The 18,439-nt window shown below is 35.8% G+C and overlaps 1 protein-coding gene across 1 annotated transcript in view; it reads left to right on the forward strand.

Moving 5' to 3' along the window:
- The window catches only part of KLHL20 (kelch like family member 20), a 54,950-nt gene that overhangs the window by 14,260 nt on the left and 22,251 nt on the right, over positions 1-18,439 (forward strand). Inside the window, exons 3-6 of the mRNA XM_077901727.1 lie at positions 3,262-3,835; positions 11,548-11,706; positions 12,436-12,530; positions 15,054-15,169. Coding sequence (XP_077757853.1) covers positions 3,262-3,835; positions 11,548-11,706; positions 12,436-12,530; positions 15,054-15,169 — 944 coding nt within the window. The remainder of the gene's footprint in view (positions 1-3,261; positions 3,836-11,547; positions 11,707-12,435; positions 12,531-15,053; positions 15,170-18,439) is intronic.

An 18,439-nucleotide genomic window follows, 5' to 3' on the forward strand; every position in this document is an offset into this window, starting at 1 on the left:
GACCTCCTCTGCTACTAAAAGGAAAGCTTCATGATTTTGAGCAAGTCACCTTACCAAATCAGTTTCTTCATCTGAAAAGTATTATGCTAAATGATCTGATGATCCATCCTATTTCAAATCTCTCTCCATTCTTGAATCTAGGTGACAGATTATACCAAGGAAGGAAGGGTGGTTTTCACATTTAAAGACATCTGGAGAACATTAACATGTAAAATTTACTAACAACACATATATACCCTGATCCTATGATGTGGTATGTATCAAATTTGAGAAATTTACAGAGCTGCCATCCCCCCTTTTTTTCAGATCCCTTTTCAAAGGAAAATAATTATTACAGTCTCTCAAGAGTGTGTCCTTTAACATAGTTAGGGTAACACATCATTAAATATATTTAAAATGCCCAATTTACAGACTTCCAGAGTCTTTGTGTAAGAGTAGCTTCCTGAGCTCCAGTCATCACCCCACCCAAAAGCCACCAAAAACAACAACAGCAAATTCTAAATAAATCCCAAAGGACAGATGTTCTTTTTCTTCTTCTTGTTCCTGTTGGCTCTTGTGTCTTAGGACTTCAAAACTCAGGTCAGAACTCTGTGTCAGTAGCTTTTAAACTTATTTGATATAACATACAGCCTACAGAGGGACCCAATTATACAAATGTATATAAATTTATATGTTTATGCAACACAGAGTTAAAACATATTTAACTAAAGGGAATGCATACCAATATTTTTTTCTTTTCTTCTGTTTCATTGTTTTAGTGCTGCTTGTGACACAATTGATTTTACAACTAAACCTAGCCCTCATTTATAGTACTCTTACTGTAGAAAAATACAAACCTCCAAACAGTCAACATAAAATTAAACCTTTAGAAAATTATTTATTTGTAAAGTGAGGAATTTCTATTTATGGACCCATACATTTCTTTTGTAATCATAGTGTAAACCTTCATTGATTCTGACTGATTTGGTAGGAATAATTGGACGTGTGTAGTACTTTTATTAGGAGGAGAGAGAGAGGGAGTGGGGGAGAGAGAATTTTAAGCAGGTTCCATGCCAGCACACAGTCCAATGCAATGCTATGATCTTACAACCCTGAAATCAAGAGTCGGAAGCCTAACTGACTGAGCCACCCACACACCCTAACATATGTAGTACTTTTAAACGAATGAGGCTTATTGTCAGATTTAATGTCTCTAGTCCCAAAGTAGTCTAACAAAATCTTTGTCCAGAGGTTCTTAAGAGTCCTACTAAGTAAAAAAATATTTCACCTGCTATTTTCTTTACCACTTTAATGTTCATAAACTGTGAAGAAAAGATTTCTAAGATAAACTTCAATCCAGACCCTTCAGATTATTGTTATTCAGAATTTATTTAAATATTAATTGAAGCATATCAACTCAGATTTGATTTCTTTTTTTTTTTTTTTTTAGAAGACTTTATTTATTCATGAGAGACACAGAGAGGCAGAGACACAGGCAGAGGGAGAAGCAGGCTCCATGCAGGGAACCCAACATGGGACTCAATCCCAGGTCTCCGGGATCATGCCCTGGGCTGAAGGCAGGCGCTAAACCGCTGAGCCATCCAGGCTGCCCTCAGATTTAATTTCTAATATAGTTAAGCATAACCACCTTCTCTGAAAGGAAGGTAGATAGTTCTATTACTAGAGCAGCTAAAATTTAAAATTGTTAACATGTACTAAGTCTTGAGCTAGAAGCATTTTTATACATTATCTCCTTTCATCTTTGCTATAGGGAATAGATACTTACCCATTTTAAAGCCAAATAAACAGAATTAGAAAGGTTAAGTAACTTGCCCAGTAATCGTGAGTACTAGCATTTCAACCCAGGTCTATCTGTTCCACAGTATACTTTGAAACTTTATGCTCGCTAGTGACAGAGTAGCCATAGTTCCCAAGGGTCAGCTGTTAGACTTGGAAGGGGGGAATAAAAAAAATCTTAATTTAAGGTATGGTAAAATATTTTGAGACATCTTTGGTTGGACTAAAACTTATGCAGAGAAGAGAACTTTAACTCATTTCTCCCTGGGAATGGCTTCTAAAATATTTGGTTTGATTCTTTGCCTTTTTACAAACAAACTAATGTGATTACAGTTATTTACTATACTTCCTTGCTTATAAGACAAATGGCTCACTTAATAACTTTTTAGAAGTGTAAACATTACATTAAAGATATGTAAAGCTTTTATTAGCTGACAGTCTGGCATGTATTTACCCATATAAATTGATACCTAAGTTTTCTTCAATATCACAAAGTTCAATTCTAAGCTTTCCTCTCTTTCACAGACCAGAGAATGTCCTGAATTATGTCTGGCCATCAGCAATTATCTATAGCATCCCAGCAACATGCTTGTGATTTTTTTTTTTTAAGTTTAGTTTGTTTTTTACTTAGAACCACTGTGATAGCCTGTATAAACTGTGAAAACTATGTATTTTAGAATAAGTAAATGTAGTAATACATATAAAGTTAATTTGGGGGTCCCTGGCCTCATTTTTCTGATCTTTTCATGCAGCATGAGCTATATTTTATAGCTTTTGTGGTGAACCTGAGAGAATATTATCCATGATAATGAGAAATAAACATTTCTGTGTCTTATAAAAATAACGTAACAATATTTTGGCTAAACCAGATTAAGTAATTAAAGTCCACAGGTCTGTTTTGTGCAGAAAAAGAATCATTTATAAGTGTTTTTCGTAGGGGCAGCCCGGGTGGCTCAGCGGTTTAGTGCCACCTTCAGTCCATGGTGTTGATCCTGGAGATCCGGGATCGAGTCCCACGTCAGACTCCCTGCATGAAGCCTGCTTCTCCCAATGCCTGTGTGTCTCTGCCTCTCTCTTTCTCTCTCTCTCTCTCTCTCTCTCTTTCTCTGTCTCTCAAGAGTAAATAAATTTTTAAAAAGTTTTTTTCATAAATTTTTATTAATGTATTGCAGGTAGTTGTAAAAGATGTAGCCCAAGATAGTCTAATCTGAGTGCTTTTGAGATGAAAAAAGAATTATCCTTTATTGTATAGGAGTACATAGTCAAAGTGCTCTGATTTGGAATTAATAATGTTTGTTCTTCAGAAGACTTTAAGGAAGTTTATGAGTCCTAGCATTCTTAGAACGGATGCTCTTAGGGATCTTAATTCTCCCTTGATTACCCACAGGTTTCCCTGTCTCTTTACTGATGAACACTTTATGGCAAGAGTGAGTTTCTAATAATATTGCCATCATCTCTTCTTCCTTCCTTCCCCCATTCCTGTAGGTGTACCAACATTCGACCAGGAGAGACTGGAATGGATGTAACAAGCCGCTGCACCCTTGGAGACCCCAATAAACTGCCAGAAGGGGTTCCCCAACCTGCCCGCATGCCCTATATCTCAGACAAGCACCCTCGACAAACCTTGGAAGTGATTAACCTTCTGAGAAAGCACCGGGAGCTATGCGATGTGGTGCTAGTTGTGGGCGCTAAGAAGATATATGCCCATCGAGTCATTTTGTCAGCCTGTAGTCCCTACTTCCGAGCTATGTTTACAGGAGAATTGGCGGAGAGCCGTCAGACAGAAGTAGTGATCCGAGACATAGATGAGAGGGCTATGGAACTACTGATTGACTTTGCATATACCTCCCAGATAACTGTGGAAGAGGGCAATGTTCAGACCCTTCTGCCAGCTGCTTGCCTCCTTCAGCTGGCAGAAATACAGGAAGCCTGCTGTGAATTCTTAAAGAGACAATTAGATCCTTCTAATTGCCTGGGCATTCGGGCTTTTGCTGACACACATTCATGTCGTGAGTTGCTCAGGATAGCAGACAAGTTCACTCAACATAACTTTCAAGAGGTGAGTTGTACTTAGTAGTTTGAATGTGGTCATACTGTATTGGTCAGGAGAGTAATATGAGTTCACGTTCTGCTAACATGTACCTGTTTGGGTATTTACTGCTGATTCTAATTCATAATAATACCAAAGAAATAAATTATAATGAATTCTAGCTGGTTTGTATTTTAGAGACCAATTTTATGTTCTGTTAACAGAAGTTAAGGTTTAGGGATTTGATTCTCCTTAGCCATATTAATAAACTAGTTTAGAAGTCAGAATACAGTTTATTAATTTATTAGGAGATCTGTGTCTGATAGGATACCTGGTAAAAGTCATTTGCATGAAACATTACTTTCCTGATTATATAGATTGCTCAGCAGAATAAATAGTAAGTCATCAGTTACTTGGAGAACTAACCATCAAAAAAAATAAAATTAGATGTATATGAAAAGAATTTTTCATTAAATTTGTTATTTTTCATTTATTTAATAAATATGTATAAAGCCACTATGTTTCAGCCACTGTGCTTGGGAAAAAGGCTACCTATAGTAGTGAGCAAGAAGCCTAGGGTGTGTGTTCTTATAGAGGTTTTAATCTAGCAAGGAGGATATCCATTGAGTGCATAATTACACAAATAATTAATTACAGTTAATAGGTGCTACAAAAAAGCCTGGATGATTTAACATATTACAGAGAGATTTAACTTTGGTTTTGAAACAGCTCCTGCAAAATTCTGAGACATGAAAAAAGCATAACTAGATTGAGAAACCCAGTGTGGGGCACCTCGGTGTCTCAGTCAGTTAAGTTTCTATCTTCAGCTCAGGTCATAATCCCAGGGTCCTGGGATCGAGCCCTGGCCCTGCATGGACTCCCTGCTCAGTGGGGAGTCTGCTTCTGCCTACCACTCCCCCTTGTATGTGTACACACACACACATTCTCTTTTTTTCTCTATCAAATAAATAAATAACCAAATAAATAAATAGAAACGCAGAGAGCAAAAGGGAGGATGACACCATGAAAATATCAGATGATAACATGTAGCAATTCCTTTTTAATCTCGAATTGAGAAAGGCCTTTCTAATTGACTAACACAGAAGTCATAGAAGAAAATATTGATAGATTTGACTACCTAAAAATAAGAAAATTTTGCATGATAAAACTAACAATAACAAGACAAAGACATTGAGGAGGTGGGTGGTACCTGGCTGCCTCAGTTAATAGAGCATGCAGCTCTTGATCTCAGGGTTGTGAGTTGAAGCTCCATGTTAGATATACAGATTACTTAAAAGTAAAATATTTTTTTAAAAAGACAAAGTGGGGCAAAATATTTGCAACTGTTACAGTCAATAATCTCTTTAATACAGCAAGAGATCTTATTGGTCAATAACGTAGACCAATGATGTAACCTAAAATGGACAGTAAAAAAATTCACATTGCCTTTAAGCATATGAAATCTGCAGCAAATTAATTGTTCATAATAACTGTAACACAAAACTGTATCAAAGTTCTATTCTTCATTTCTCAGATTACAAAATTATAATCTATTAGATTACAAATATCTAGAAATTTGATTCCTCACCCTGTTGACAAGGCCATAGAGACAAGGTAATGGAGCTACATTGCTAGTATGAATATAAATCAATGCAATCTCATTGAAAGGAAATTTGGCAGTATATATCAAAATTGCACAATTTGTCCACATTCTTTGACTCAGCAGTCCAGTTTCTGGGAATTTGTACTACAAATGTACTGGAGAAAGGAGCAGTTTGAGGAGATAAGATCATGGGTTTCCTTTTATTTTTTTATTTTTTTTAGGTTTGTTTATTTATTTATTTATTTATTCATTTATTTATTTATGAGAGACACGGAGAGAGAGAGGCAGAGACATAGGCAGAGGAAGAAGCACACTCCATGCAGGGAGCCCGACGTGGGACTTGATCCCGGGTCTCTGGGATCACAACCTGGGCTGAAGGCAGGACTAAACCGCTGAGCCACGCGCAGCCTGCCCATGGGTTTCCTTTTAGATATATTCAAGACACCTATAAGATGTCTAAATAGAGATATTGAGCCAGGCCACAGTTAAAGAGTCTGTTATTTTAGAGGTTAGCCTGAGACTAAAATGTAGGAGTCATCAAAATAGTAATTAGATCATAGTAATGAAACTATGATGGCTTAATCCTTTCAAGGCCTTTTTAATCCAGAAACCGTAAAAGATTGGTTAATTTGACATAAAAATTTAAAACTTTTGTAACAAAAAAAGCAACACGAACAAAGTAAAAAATCAATGCCAATGAGATCACCGAGAGAGGAGAAAGAAGAGAAGAGCCTTAAAATTCTTCCAACATTGAAGGATGGTTAGTGAAAGAGCAACGGCAGAGGAAACGGAATAACTAGAGGAGAGAAGAGGAAAACTGGGAGTGTGAGATACTGAAATGCAACAGAAAGGATTTTATTTTTTTTTTTAATGAGGAAATTATGTGTCTGTGTGCATATATTCTAGCATAGCCAGTAAGTTTCCAAAAATTAATATTAGGGCAATTGGCCATAAAAAATATTAAAAACAGGGCAACCCGGATGGCTCAGCAGTTTAGCGCTGCCTTTAGCCCAGGGTATGATCCTGGAGACCTGGGATCGAGTCAACAACAACAGCAATAGCACCATAAACTAAATATAAAAATCCATGCCAAACTCCTACATGGAGCATACTGAACAGAAAAGAAAAATAATTCCTATAAAACTCATACAAATTCAGTGAGAAAAAAACATGAAAAACACAGTAGAAAATTAGGTAAAAGGGCATGAATATGTGTAAAAAGATATTCAAATGTAAATAAACATGAAAGCTTAGCAACCCTTACACATAATTAAAGAAACATACATCAGAACAAGATACCATTGTTAACCTATCAGGTTGGAAAAACAACATTTTAACTTTATTTGAAAAAAATTCAAATTTACAAGAAATTCATATATCCCTTACCCAGATTACCAGTTGTTAACATTTTGCCACATTTGCTTTACCATTCTCTCCTTGTTAAATCAAATATTTTTCTCTGAACAATTTGAGAACATATTGTATACATCATATTCCTATATGAACTTGAACACTTCAGCATATATTTCCTAAGGCCAAGAACCTTTATTTATGAGTTTTTTACAAATTTCTCTTACAACACTTCTTATCAAATTCAGGAAATTTAACATTGATAAAAACATTATTTAATCCATAGTCCCCATTCCAGTTTCACCAACTGTCCCAGTATTGTTCTTTATAACAATTGTTTTCCAGTCCAGCTTCCAGAGCAGATGATTATACTGCATTTAATTGTCATGTTTTTTTGAATTCTGGATAATCAGGAGTAGTTCCCTCCACCTTTAAGAGCATAGGCCACTTGTCTGATGTTTCCTGATGAGTAGATTCAAGTTATACATCTTGGCAGAAGTACTACGTAAGTGATATTTCATGTTTCTCAGTGCATGATAGAAGTACATGTTATCGATTTGTCCCATTACTGATTATGTTAACTTTGATCACTTGGTTAAGTGGAGTCCCTAAAGTTTCCTATTAAGTTATTATTTTTCCTTTTGTAATTAGAACTTTTACAGAGATGCTTTGAATCCATGTAAATATCCTATTCCTTATAAAGCTTTTATTCACTTTCACATCCATTGATTATTTCTGCCCAAATGAGTTATTACTATGATAGTTGTAAAATGAGGATTGAAAAAAAATTCCCCACTTTTCTATCAATGTTCTGCTATCAGGAAGAATTTGCCTTGTTCTGAATGATTAATGAGCATTATGGACTCCTAGACTTTTATTCTAGTTGATAGATTATAATCTTTTGTTACCACTTATTATTTTGGTGCTTTAATAGTCTGGTTTATCCTTCCTGTGCTTACTTTCACAAAATTAAGCAGATATATGTATGGTTTTTAAATTTCCATTTCTGTCCTACACAAAAGGTAGCATTCTGTTCTCTTGCACTTTGCCTTCTACTTAATTTATTCCAGAATTCATTCCATATCAGTTCATAGAGATCTTGTTCTGTCTTCACAGCTGCATTTTTCCCCTTGTGTGTACTACCACAGTTCGTTCAATTAGTTTCCTATGTTTGAGCATTTAGTGTTCAGTGTTTTGCCATTACAAATAATGCTGCAATGAATAGTCTTGTGTTTGAATATTTCAGTGTCGTTAGAGGTTTATCTTCAGGATAAATTCCTAGAAATGGGACTGCAGGGCCAATGGTTAACTGTATGTAATTTTGTTAAATATCACCAAATTTCCTTCTATGGGGATGGAACCATTCTGACCATAATATTTGAGGGTGACTATTTCCTCATGACCTCACTAACAGAATATATTGTCAACCTTTTGAATTTTTGCCAGTCTAATAGATGAGAAATGGAATCTCAGTGTGGTTTTAATTTGCATTTATCTTAACATAAGTAAAATTGAATATCTTCCATATGTTTAGGAGGCCTTTTAAAATAATTTTTAGTATTGTTTGTGATTATCTTTTGCCCACTTTTCTATTCGATTTTATTAATCTTTTTTCTCTTCAGTGTTTTAAAGTTCTGTGTTAACAGTGATAACTTTCTGTCTGTGCTACGTGACAAACTCTGTCCCAGTTTGCATTTGCCTTTCAACTCTGCTTATGGTATTTTTGGTCATGCAAAAGTTGTTTTTTTTTTTTTTTAATATTGTCAAATGTTTAAATCTTTTACTTTATTGCATCTGGGTTTTGAGTCAGAGTTTGAAGGCTTCCCGTTTCCTCAGGTTACAATGGAATTCAACCATGTTATTTTCTAGTGTGTATATGGTCTCTCTGAATTTATCTTGTGTAGGGTATCAGATACTTACTATTATCTTTTTGGTAAATATCTATCTAGTCCCAGTACCACTTATTTAAAAGTCTCTTTTTGCCCTAATGATTTGAGATAACATCTTTATTATATACTGTATTTCTGTATGGGATGGGTTCTAGATCTTCTAGTGTAGGCCATACAGCACTACCACAATGTTTTCTACAATGTTTTAGTTATTGAGGCTTTGTAGTATATTTTAATATAGAGTAGGGTCATTAATACCCCTCCCATATAACTGTTTTTCATGTTTTCCTAACTTCATTGTATGTTTATTTTTTCCAGGTAAACTTAGTAGCAACTTATCTAGCTCTAAGAAAAAACCTTGGTGTATTTATTGAGATCATATCAATTTATAAGTGTAGAAGAGCAATCGTGGGGCACCTGGGTGGCTCGGTTGAGTGACTGACTGCCTTTGGCTCAGGTCATCATTCTGGGGTCCAGGGATCCAGCCCCACATCCGGCTCCCTGCATAGCAGGGAGCTTCTCCCTCTCCTTCCTCCTTGTGCTCTCTCTCACTATCATCTCTGTCTCTGTCTCTCTCTCTGTCTCTCTCTTAAATAAATAAATAAAATCTTAAAAAAGAAAACACTTTATGATGTTGAGTTCTATTAAGAAATGAGAGATGTCTTTCGTTTCTTCAGTTTTATATTTTATCTCTTAGGAATGTTTTATAGTTTTCTTCATTTAAGTTTTATACATTTCTTCTCAAGTTACTAAGTGTATTTTTTTTGTTGCTGTTGTAAGTAGTTTTTCCCCCTTCATTACAGCTTTAAACCAATTGCCATTAGTGTGTATGAAACCTATCTCACTAAATTTTTTATTCTTTGGGTTATTTTTTGCCATTGATTCTTTATAGTTTTCTGAATATCCTGTCATGTTATCTGCATATTAATCATTTTATTTATCCTCCTCCAGTTGTTGATGCCTCTGGTTGTTTTTTCCCCTTTAGTTGCTTGGGTTAATACTTCTAGTAAAATGTTAAATAGTAATGGAAATATTGGACATACTTGCTTTGTTTCTGGAATTACTTGGAATGACTTTGGTGTTTACCCATTAACTAATATACTGTTTTTAGGATTGATGTGTGAATATTTTATCATGTCCACCAATTCCTGTTTTCTTAAATGCTTTTCATTAGGAATGGTATTGGATTTAGTCAAGGGTTTTATCAGTACTTATGGAGGTAATCATATGAATTTTCTCCTTAAACCCATTATTATGAATTACATAAGTGAGGTCCTAAAATTAAAGCATCTTTGTATTTTAGGTACACATTTTGGTCATGGTGTACTGTTAATGTGATGTTGGAATCTATTCACTAATATTTTATGTAGTCCTTTCTTTAAGATTTATTTATTTATTCATGAGAGACACAGAGCGAGGCAGAGACACAGGCAGAGGGAGAAGCAGGCTCCCTGAGGGGAGCCCGATGTGAGACTCAATCCCAGGACCCCAGGATCATGACCTGAGCCAAAGGCACATGCTCAACCACTGAGCAAACCCAGGTGCCCCTTATATAGTCTTTTTATATTGATATTGTTAAGTGATGCTAGTCTTTTCATTTTCTTGTGCTGTCTTTATCAGGTTAAATATATATACTTCATGAACATGAGTTCAAAGTTTTCCTGCATATTCTATGCTTTGAAGCAATATATATAACATTGGGATTATATCCTTTCTGAAAATTAGGTAGAATTTTTCTGTGAAACTATCTAGGCTTGGTACTTTTTTGTGAAATAGTTTAATTTTCTCTATTCTATGAAATTTCCCTTTTCTACTAGGATCAGTTTTGTTAGTATGTATTTCCCTGGATAATAAAATCTGCTTCTGCCTCTGCCCCTCCCCTTGTTCATTCTGTCTCTGAGATAAATAGTCTTTAAAAAAAAATTTTTTTTTAATTTAAAGAAAAGGAGGTTGGCAAATAAAGACAAAATCGCCCTGATATCAAAACCACAGATAGTAAAAGAAAACTACAGATAGATCTCTCTCATTAATTTAGATGAGAAAAATGCCAATAAAGTATTAGTAAGTTGATTACAATTAAAAAGCGGAATACACCATGACTAAAAGGTGTTTATACCCCACTAAAGATAATAGAGTTATATTTTATAGTTATACTTAATTTCTCATTTAAAATAATCTAACTTCTTCATACACTTTTTAAAAACAGATTTGACATTTAATTTTATCCCACTATTTTCAAATATCAAAATCTACTCTTTAAAACTAGAGATTTGGGGTGCCTGGGTCGCTCAGTCAGCTCAGGTCATGATCCCAGGGGTCCTGGGATTGAGCTCGCATTGGGCTCCCTACTCCACAGAGACCCTGCTTCTCCCTCTCCCTTAGCTATTCTCCCTGCTTGTACTCTCGCTCTCTCTACCAAATAAATTAATTAAAATCTTAAAAATAGAGGATGCCTGGGTGGCTCAGCAGTTAAGCGTCTGCCTTCAGCCCAGGGCATGATCCTGGAGTCCCGGGATCGAGTCTCACATTGGGCTTCCTGCATGGAACCTGCTTCTCCCTCTGCCTATGTCTCTGCCCCTCTCTCTCTCTCTCTCTCTCTCTCTCTCTCTATCTGTGTGTGTGTGTGTCATGAATAAATAAAATCTTTTTTAAAAATCTTAAAAATAAATAAAAATTTATGACTCAATCCTGGATCCCGGGATCACGCCCTGAGCCAAAGGCAGAGGCTCAACCACTAAACCACTCAGGTGTCCCCAATTCTAGACTATTTTTAGCTTCAGCTCCATTATGGAATAGAGTTTTGCCACATAACCCTGAAAGAACAGTATTGAAACAGTACATTAAATGTGATCACAGATCACAGAGTTTTTTTTCTTTATTCTTAACCTAACTTTGAACAGGTAATGGAAAGTGAAGAGTTCATGTTGCTTCCAGCCAATCAGCTCATTGATATAATATCTAGTGATGAGCTAAACGTTCGCAGTGAAGAACAGGTGTTCAATGCAGTGATGGCCTGGGTCAAATACAGTATTCAAGAAAGACGTCCTCAGTTACCCCAGGTATGATGGGACTGTTTCTCCAAGTAACTGTCTTCTTTTGTACTGGATGAAATAGTATATATTTGACTTGCAAAAAAGAAACAGTTGTCACTGCCCCTTATATTAGACTGTAAGAGAGACCATCTGTCTCCCAGGAATCAAGGAGATAGTGTTTAGAAGCATTGTAAGTGTTTATGAATTTTTGCTCCTTGGTTTACTCTATTTTGCATCAACCCTAAGTTAGGGTTATAGCACAAGTCAGAACCCAAATACTAAATGAACAAAAGAAAACAAAGCCATTATCTTAGTTTCCTTCCCAATGTGGCTTGGAAATCCCATCTCATTTTGAGGAGTACAGGGATGATACGGGCCATAAGTGATCACTAAATGAAATGTTAGTGTTCTTGTTATTATGACTGTAGTCTTTAGCAATTTAATAGGATATTCTTCAGATTATTACAGTCCAGTCATATAAACTAATTATAGAGGAGCTTATATTACTGAAAGCATTCTAAAGTGATATTAGTGTGCTTTCAATTTTCTGATTGTTCTGATTACTGAATTGTAGAGTCAATTTAGGTTTAGTATTTATGCTGTCCCTCCCTCTTTATTATTTATTAATTAAATCAAATTAATTCAGTTAGATCCCAAAGCAATTGGAAACCACAGTATGGGAGCAGGGGTTATGTATTCTCTCAAATATCTTGCAAGTGGAAGCTTGTGCCTTTAATGGTATTTATTACCTCTTAGGTACTGCAGCATGTTCGTCTGCCTTTGCTTAGTCCCAAGTTCCTGGTGGGCACCGTAGGCTCTGATCCCCTCATCAAAAGTGATGAAGAATGCAGGTATGAATGGCCCTAGGTAGGAAAAATGAACAACTAGCATTCCTGTTTTCTCCTTTTTCTCCTAATTTCCTTAGTCATATTGCTTCCTAAATATTTGTATTTCTAGTGCTGACACCAGGACAATATTTAACAGGTTTTTTCTTCTGGGTTAGGGTCAAGAGGAGGAGATGGAAGAAGAGATGACTGAACTTCCAGTATTCCATTCTGTTAGTTTTTATGTGTGGTGCTAATTGGTGTAGAAGTGACAATAAAGAGGTAGATTTCTAAGATTTTAATGCAAGTTTGAATTTGAAGAGGCAGTTCTCTGCTAATATCTGTTTTTCTTGAGATAGTTAATGCTGTTGACTCTGTCAACAAGTGTCAGGAGCACTTTTTCATTCCATCACAATGCCTGCCTAAGGAATAGGACCAGCCTTACTTTTTGAGGATGTAGACAGAGTCAAAGGATTACTCCTCAAGCATCTGTGGAAAGATTTCCACTAGAGCTTGATGGAGTAGTTTCATAATGTTTTTTGATAGAAAAGAAATTCTAAATGCTTTTATAATACAAAGAAAACACCTATTTTATTGGACTATCTCTATAATATAGGCACAGTTTAATAAATTACTTTTCCCAGTTTGATAGATTTTAAGATTTAGATTCAAATCAAGCCATATGGTATTTTTAACCATTTTTACCCCCAGCATGTTCTGTATATAAAAATGAAAGAGCAAGTCAGTACTCAGAACTCCTTAAGCTACACTGACCTTTGGGTCTCCCTTAGTGACTAAAGAAACTTGTTCTAGTATTACAAATCCCTAGAACAGAGGTAGAACATGTAGATTCATTTGCATTTCTTCTATAATCTGAAGCCTGTCCTTTTAACAAGAGATGTCAGAGGTGGTTTTAGATATTTGTCTTTTAAACTTAAAAAAACAAACAAATGACATTAATTCCCTCAAACATTACAATAGCAGAAAGAAAACCATATGAATTATGAATTCTGAAAGCTGAAGAAACAGGCAAAGGTGTCCTTCCCTCATAAAACATAAATCAGATTGTACTCTTTCTAATACACAAAGTAAAAGTACTTCTAAAGTCACTTTTAAAAGAAGCCCCTTCCTGATATCCTCACCTCACCATTTACTAGCTATGGGACCTTAGGCAAGTTACTTTAACCTCTTTCTACTCTAGTTTCTTCATCTGTAAAGTAGGGATAATAATAGTACTTATTCCATAGGGTAATTGGCAAGTTAATACATATTAAACCCTCAAAACAGGAACTGACACAGAACTGTAAGTGTTCTTGTTGTTACTATTAATTTTGGTTTGGCTTGCTAAATATTCACTATACTATGCTATACTATACTATAGTACTCTTTCTAGGAACCCCTGAGCACTTAATTAAAACTGGCCATTAGGAGATCACAGTCTTTGTTTTTAATGCTGAAAAAGCTCGAAAAAGCTCTTGGTCATTAGCTTGGGATTATGGGGAGAAGATTATTGGTTTTTCTGGGTTATTTTAGGTTAAATAAACTCAGAAGGAGTCTTATCAAAGCCATATATTGGAAGTGCATTATTGGATCATGCTTGGGACTAGGTCGTGCAGGAATAAATTACTCTTTATAACATAAAAATTTAGAGAAATGAAAATATATTTTAGGAAATACTTTCAAAATTGAGAAAGAATTTGAGATTGAATTTGCACTGATCAGGCACTGAATCACTCAGAGGACTCAAGTAAGAGGAGTACACACATAAATATTTTGTGTTAGGATATTGTATTCAATAAGTATAATTACTAGGATCTTCTCAGAAAGTACCTAACTCTGGGAAATGAACTAGGGGTGGCGGAAGGGGAGAAGGGCGGGGGGTGGGGGTGACTGGGTGGCGGGCACTGAGGGGGGCACTTGACGGGATGAGCACTGGGTGTTATTCTGTATGTTGGCAAATTGAACACCAATAAAAAATAAATTTATTATTAAAAAAAAAGAAAGTACCTTATAATAGAAAAAAAAATTGTTCATCCTCAGTAGACTTGTGAGTAAACCATTTCATACAGTACCAGATAATTAATATCAAATGAAAGTACAGTGTTTCTTTTTAGCAGTCCAATTTTTGACCTAGTTTTAATGTTTAACTCACCTAACAAATATCTAGGGCCAGGGCTGATGTGCTGCTTTGCTAGTATCCTGCAGAATCTAGTAAAATTCATTAGAAAGCAATAACTATGGAGATTGGTAATTGAGTTATAAGTTTTACTTTTCCCATACATTACTGTTGGCCCCGAGCCTATTGAGTTTTAGGCTAAATTTTACACTAAGATAGCAAGTCTTGGTGGAAATACCAATCAATTTACAACTTGTAATGTGACTGGCATCAGTTCTCTCATGTTTGTGACTTTTTAATATTAGCTGGCATTCATGATTTGTTTTGATTTATGCTTGCTCCCCTTTGCCAACTTACATATTCCTAAACCATATTGGGATTTGACTAACAATGTTATTTAGACATTTGGAATAAAGACAAGGTTTTCTCCACAGAGACTTGGTAGATGAAGCTAAAAACTATCTCCTATTGCCTCAAGAACGACCACTAATGCAGGGACCAAGGACAAGACCACGGAAACCTATCCGATGTGGAGAAGTACTCTTTGCAGGTTTGAGTCTGAATATACTGTGACTAAATTGAATATTTTCCCACGTGTTATATTATCACGTGTTATATTATCATTTGAGTTGTGCTTTGGACAACTATGATAGCCATCATCATAAGAAACACATAAGTTACCTTTTAGCTTGACTCTTAACTCATGACCCAGCACTGGTATTCTCTGAGAGTGCTCTATTTTTATATAAGGCTAAAAATGTCATGCAGTGGATGTTTTGCTAAAATGAGTCATGCACATTAATTTATATACCAGTGTGCAAGGCACCGCATAATTGACCTAGAACTGTCAAAAAACATTATCTTACATTAAACAGTTACATGTTTTCCTAGCTCTGCTCAGCTAGATTGAGCTCAAGACAATCTGCTCTATCATTTTGCTCCCACTCTCTGCCCCTAAATCTCTGAGAACTTTCAGCCTCAGATGTTTCCTTTCCATCCATGTAAATTCAGCTCCCTTGCTCATCTGAACAACTTTCTCACTGTTTAGTCAAACTACTTCTTACTAGTTCTGTCTTAGTCCATTTGGGCTACTTTAACAGAAAACCAGACTGAGTAGTTATGAACAACATAAATTTATATCTCAGAGTTCTGGAAGCTGGGAAGTCCAAGATCGAGTCACCAGCAGATTCTTTTTGGTGAGAGCCCACCTGCTTCTGCAAAGAGGCTTGCCACCTTATTTTATTGCTGTGTCTTTACACAGTGGTAGAGGCAGGGGAACTTTCTGAGGTCTCCTTCATGAAAGCTCTGCCCTCATGACCTAAGTACCTCACAAGGCCCCACCTCCCAATACCATCACATTGGGAACTAGATTTCAACTTATAGATTTTAGTGGAGCATACAAACATTCAATCTGTAGCAAGTTCTTTGAGTTTTTCTTCTAATTCTGATGCATGGAGCTAACCAGGACTTATTATATAGTATTTGTATTTAAGTTCCCGACTTTACAAATTCTATGGCTTCTTAGATGTAGGCATGTTTGGATTTTTTTCGTTCCATTTTAATACGTAAAGTGTTTTATTCCTTTTTATCGGACAATTTCGTGCAATCTCTGGGGCATAGTATCCTTTTCTGTCAGCCTAACCACTGCCTATCTTTTTCTTTCCAATGTAACTTTCTCTTGGCATGTAGAAATATATTTTCCCCTATATTTTTAGAAGAAGAGGTTCCTTGGTGACTCAGTGGGTTGAGCATCTGACTCTTGGTTTCATCTTAGGTCATAAATCTCAGGGTCTTGAGCTCTGTGTTAGGCATGCACTGAGCACAGAGTTGGCTTGAGATTCTCTCTTTTCCTGTCCCTCAGCTCCCCACCCCTGTTCTCTCACTCTTTCTCTCTAAAATAAGTAAATAATCTTTTTTTAAAAAAAGAAAAGTTTGATGATTTGTTTTGAATTCTCACTTTTTAAATTTTTTCATCTAAATTTCTTCATGTAGAGGACTGTAGCATTTTTTTTTTTAAGGATGTATTGAGAGAGAGAGAGGGAGAGAGAGAGAGAAAGAGTGCACAAGAGCAGGGGGAGGAGCAGAGGGAGAGGGAGAAAGAGAATCCCAAGCAGACTCTCTGCTGAGTCTGGAGCCTGACATGGGGTTTGATCCCGTGACTCATGAGATCATGACTTCAACTGAAATCACAAGTTGGATACCTAACTAACTGAGCCACCTAGGTGCCCCCACTTTTTTAAAGATTTATTTATTTGAGAGAGAGAGTAGTAGTATTTCTTTAAGAAGAAAATCGATGCCAAGTTTTTTCTCTCCAATCCTCATGAGGCTTTTTTCTTCTCTTTTGAAGGAATTTCTTCATTCTTGTTTTAAATTTCAAACTTAATTATTAATTTACTAGGCACGGATTTCTCCCATACTCCCAGTGTCCAGATGTCTCTATTGTTATTAATAGATTTAGCATATGTATTACCATTCTTATTCCTATGACTTTCATTCCTATGTATTCATGCACAGGTACATAGTCACCTGTTTATGTGGTTTACACCAACACTTTTGTATGCTCACACTTAAATCTGCATTCTTGCCCCCACATACTAGTCTTAGAGTTTCTCTTTCCAAATTTTGATATTTTATTTTATTTAAAAAAATATTTTAAGTAGGCCTCACACCCAGCATAGGGCTTAAACTCAGAACCCTGCAATCAAAAGTTACATGCTCTACCCGACTGAGCCAGTCAGGCACCCCCTCTCTTTTCAATTTTGCAAGTCAATTGTCTGTTTTTAAAATTAGAACACTGCAAGATCTAATTATTTGGTACCTATGGCTTCATGATGTTGTGTTGGTTTTAAGAATTGTAATAGTTTGGTCATCTTTGTGGAATTATGTCCATTATTAGGAAGATCTATTAACTGTTTTATTTGGCTGACTGTTAGTTTTAGTGCCTGGAGTAGGGATGACAGTATAGTACTGTTTCATCATCTTCAGAACATTCTGGTGATGCTTAAGAACTATATTAAGAGGAGAAGGAAACAGTAACTCAGAAAAATGAAACAGAAACAACCCCCCTATGATCAAAAGCTAGAGACTAAGCCAAAAAGGTATATGGAAGTATACTTTGTGTTCAGGGTCTTCTCCAGACTCAATGGGGATACCAATCCAGTGGAATTGGGCAGGCATATCTTTGGGAATGCTGAGAGACATTAATACAGCTCCCTTATATATAAATTTAAACTTAACCTCACATGAGTTATGCAACAACTGCCATCCTTAGCCTGCTGGTTTCTACCATATTTTTCCAATGTGACCTGATTATAAATTGCCAGGGGGGCATATTTCCAGTATATAACAATCTTCATGAAAATTTCATTTGCCTCTTTAATTAAATCATGATATTGAGTACCTAGCTGACTCAGTCAGTAAAGCATGTAACTCTTGATCTCAGGGTCATGAGTCCAAGCCCCAGGTTGGATATAGAGAAAAAAGAACACGTTTTGAGGCACCTGGCTGATGACTCTTGGTCTTAGGATTGTAGATTTAAGCCCCATGTTGAGTGTAGAGATTACATAAAAATAAAATCTTAAAAAAAATTCATCGTAGTAATAAAACCATACTTTGCCTTCTTTAGAAGTCAGCTAAATTGGATCAATTTTATGATTTCAAATTCCTGCTAATGATCACATAATTTCATATTGCTGATCAAGTCTCTGATTCCTTGGCAATATTGTTAAGTACTTAAAGGCAAGGACTATTTCTAATTTTTCTTTGTGGTTTCCAGATTGTTTAGCAATCTTATCAGAATAGGCACTCAATAAAATTAATT

Source organism: Canis aureus, chromosome 6, assembly GCF_053574225.1.
Source record: "Canis aureus isolate CA01 chromosome 6, VMU_Caureus_v.1.0, whole genome shotgun sequence".
NCBI classification, from domain to species: domain Eukaryota; kingdom Metazoa; phylum Chordata; class Mammalia; order Carnivora; family Canidae; genus Canis; species Canis aureus.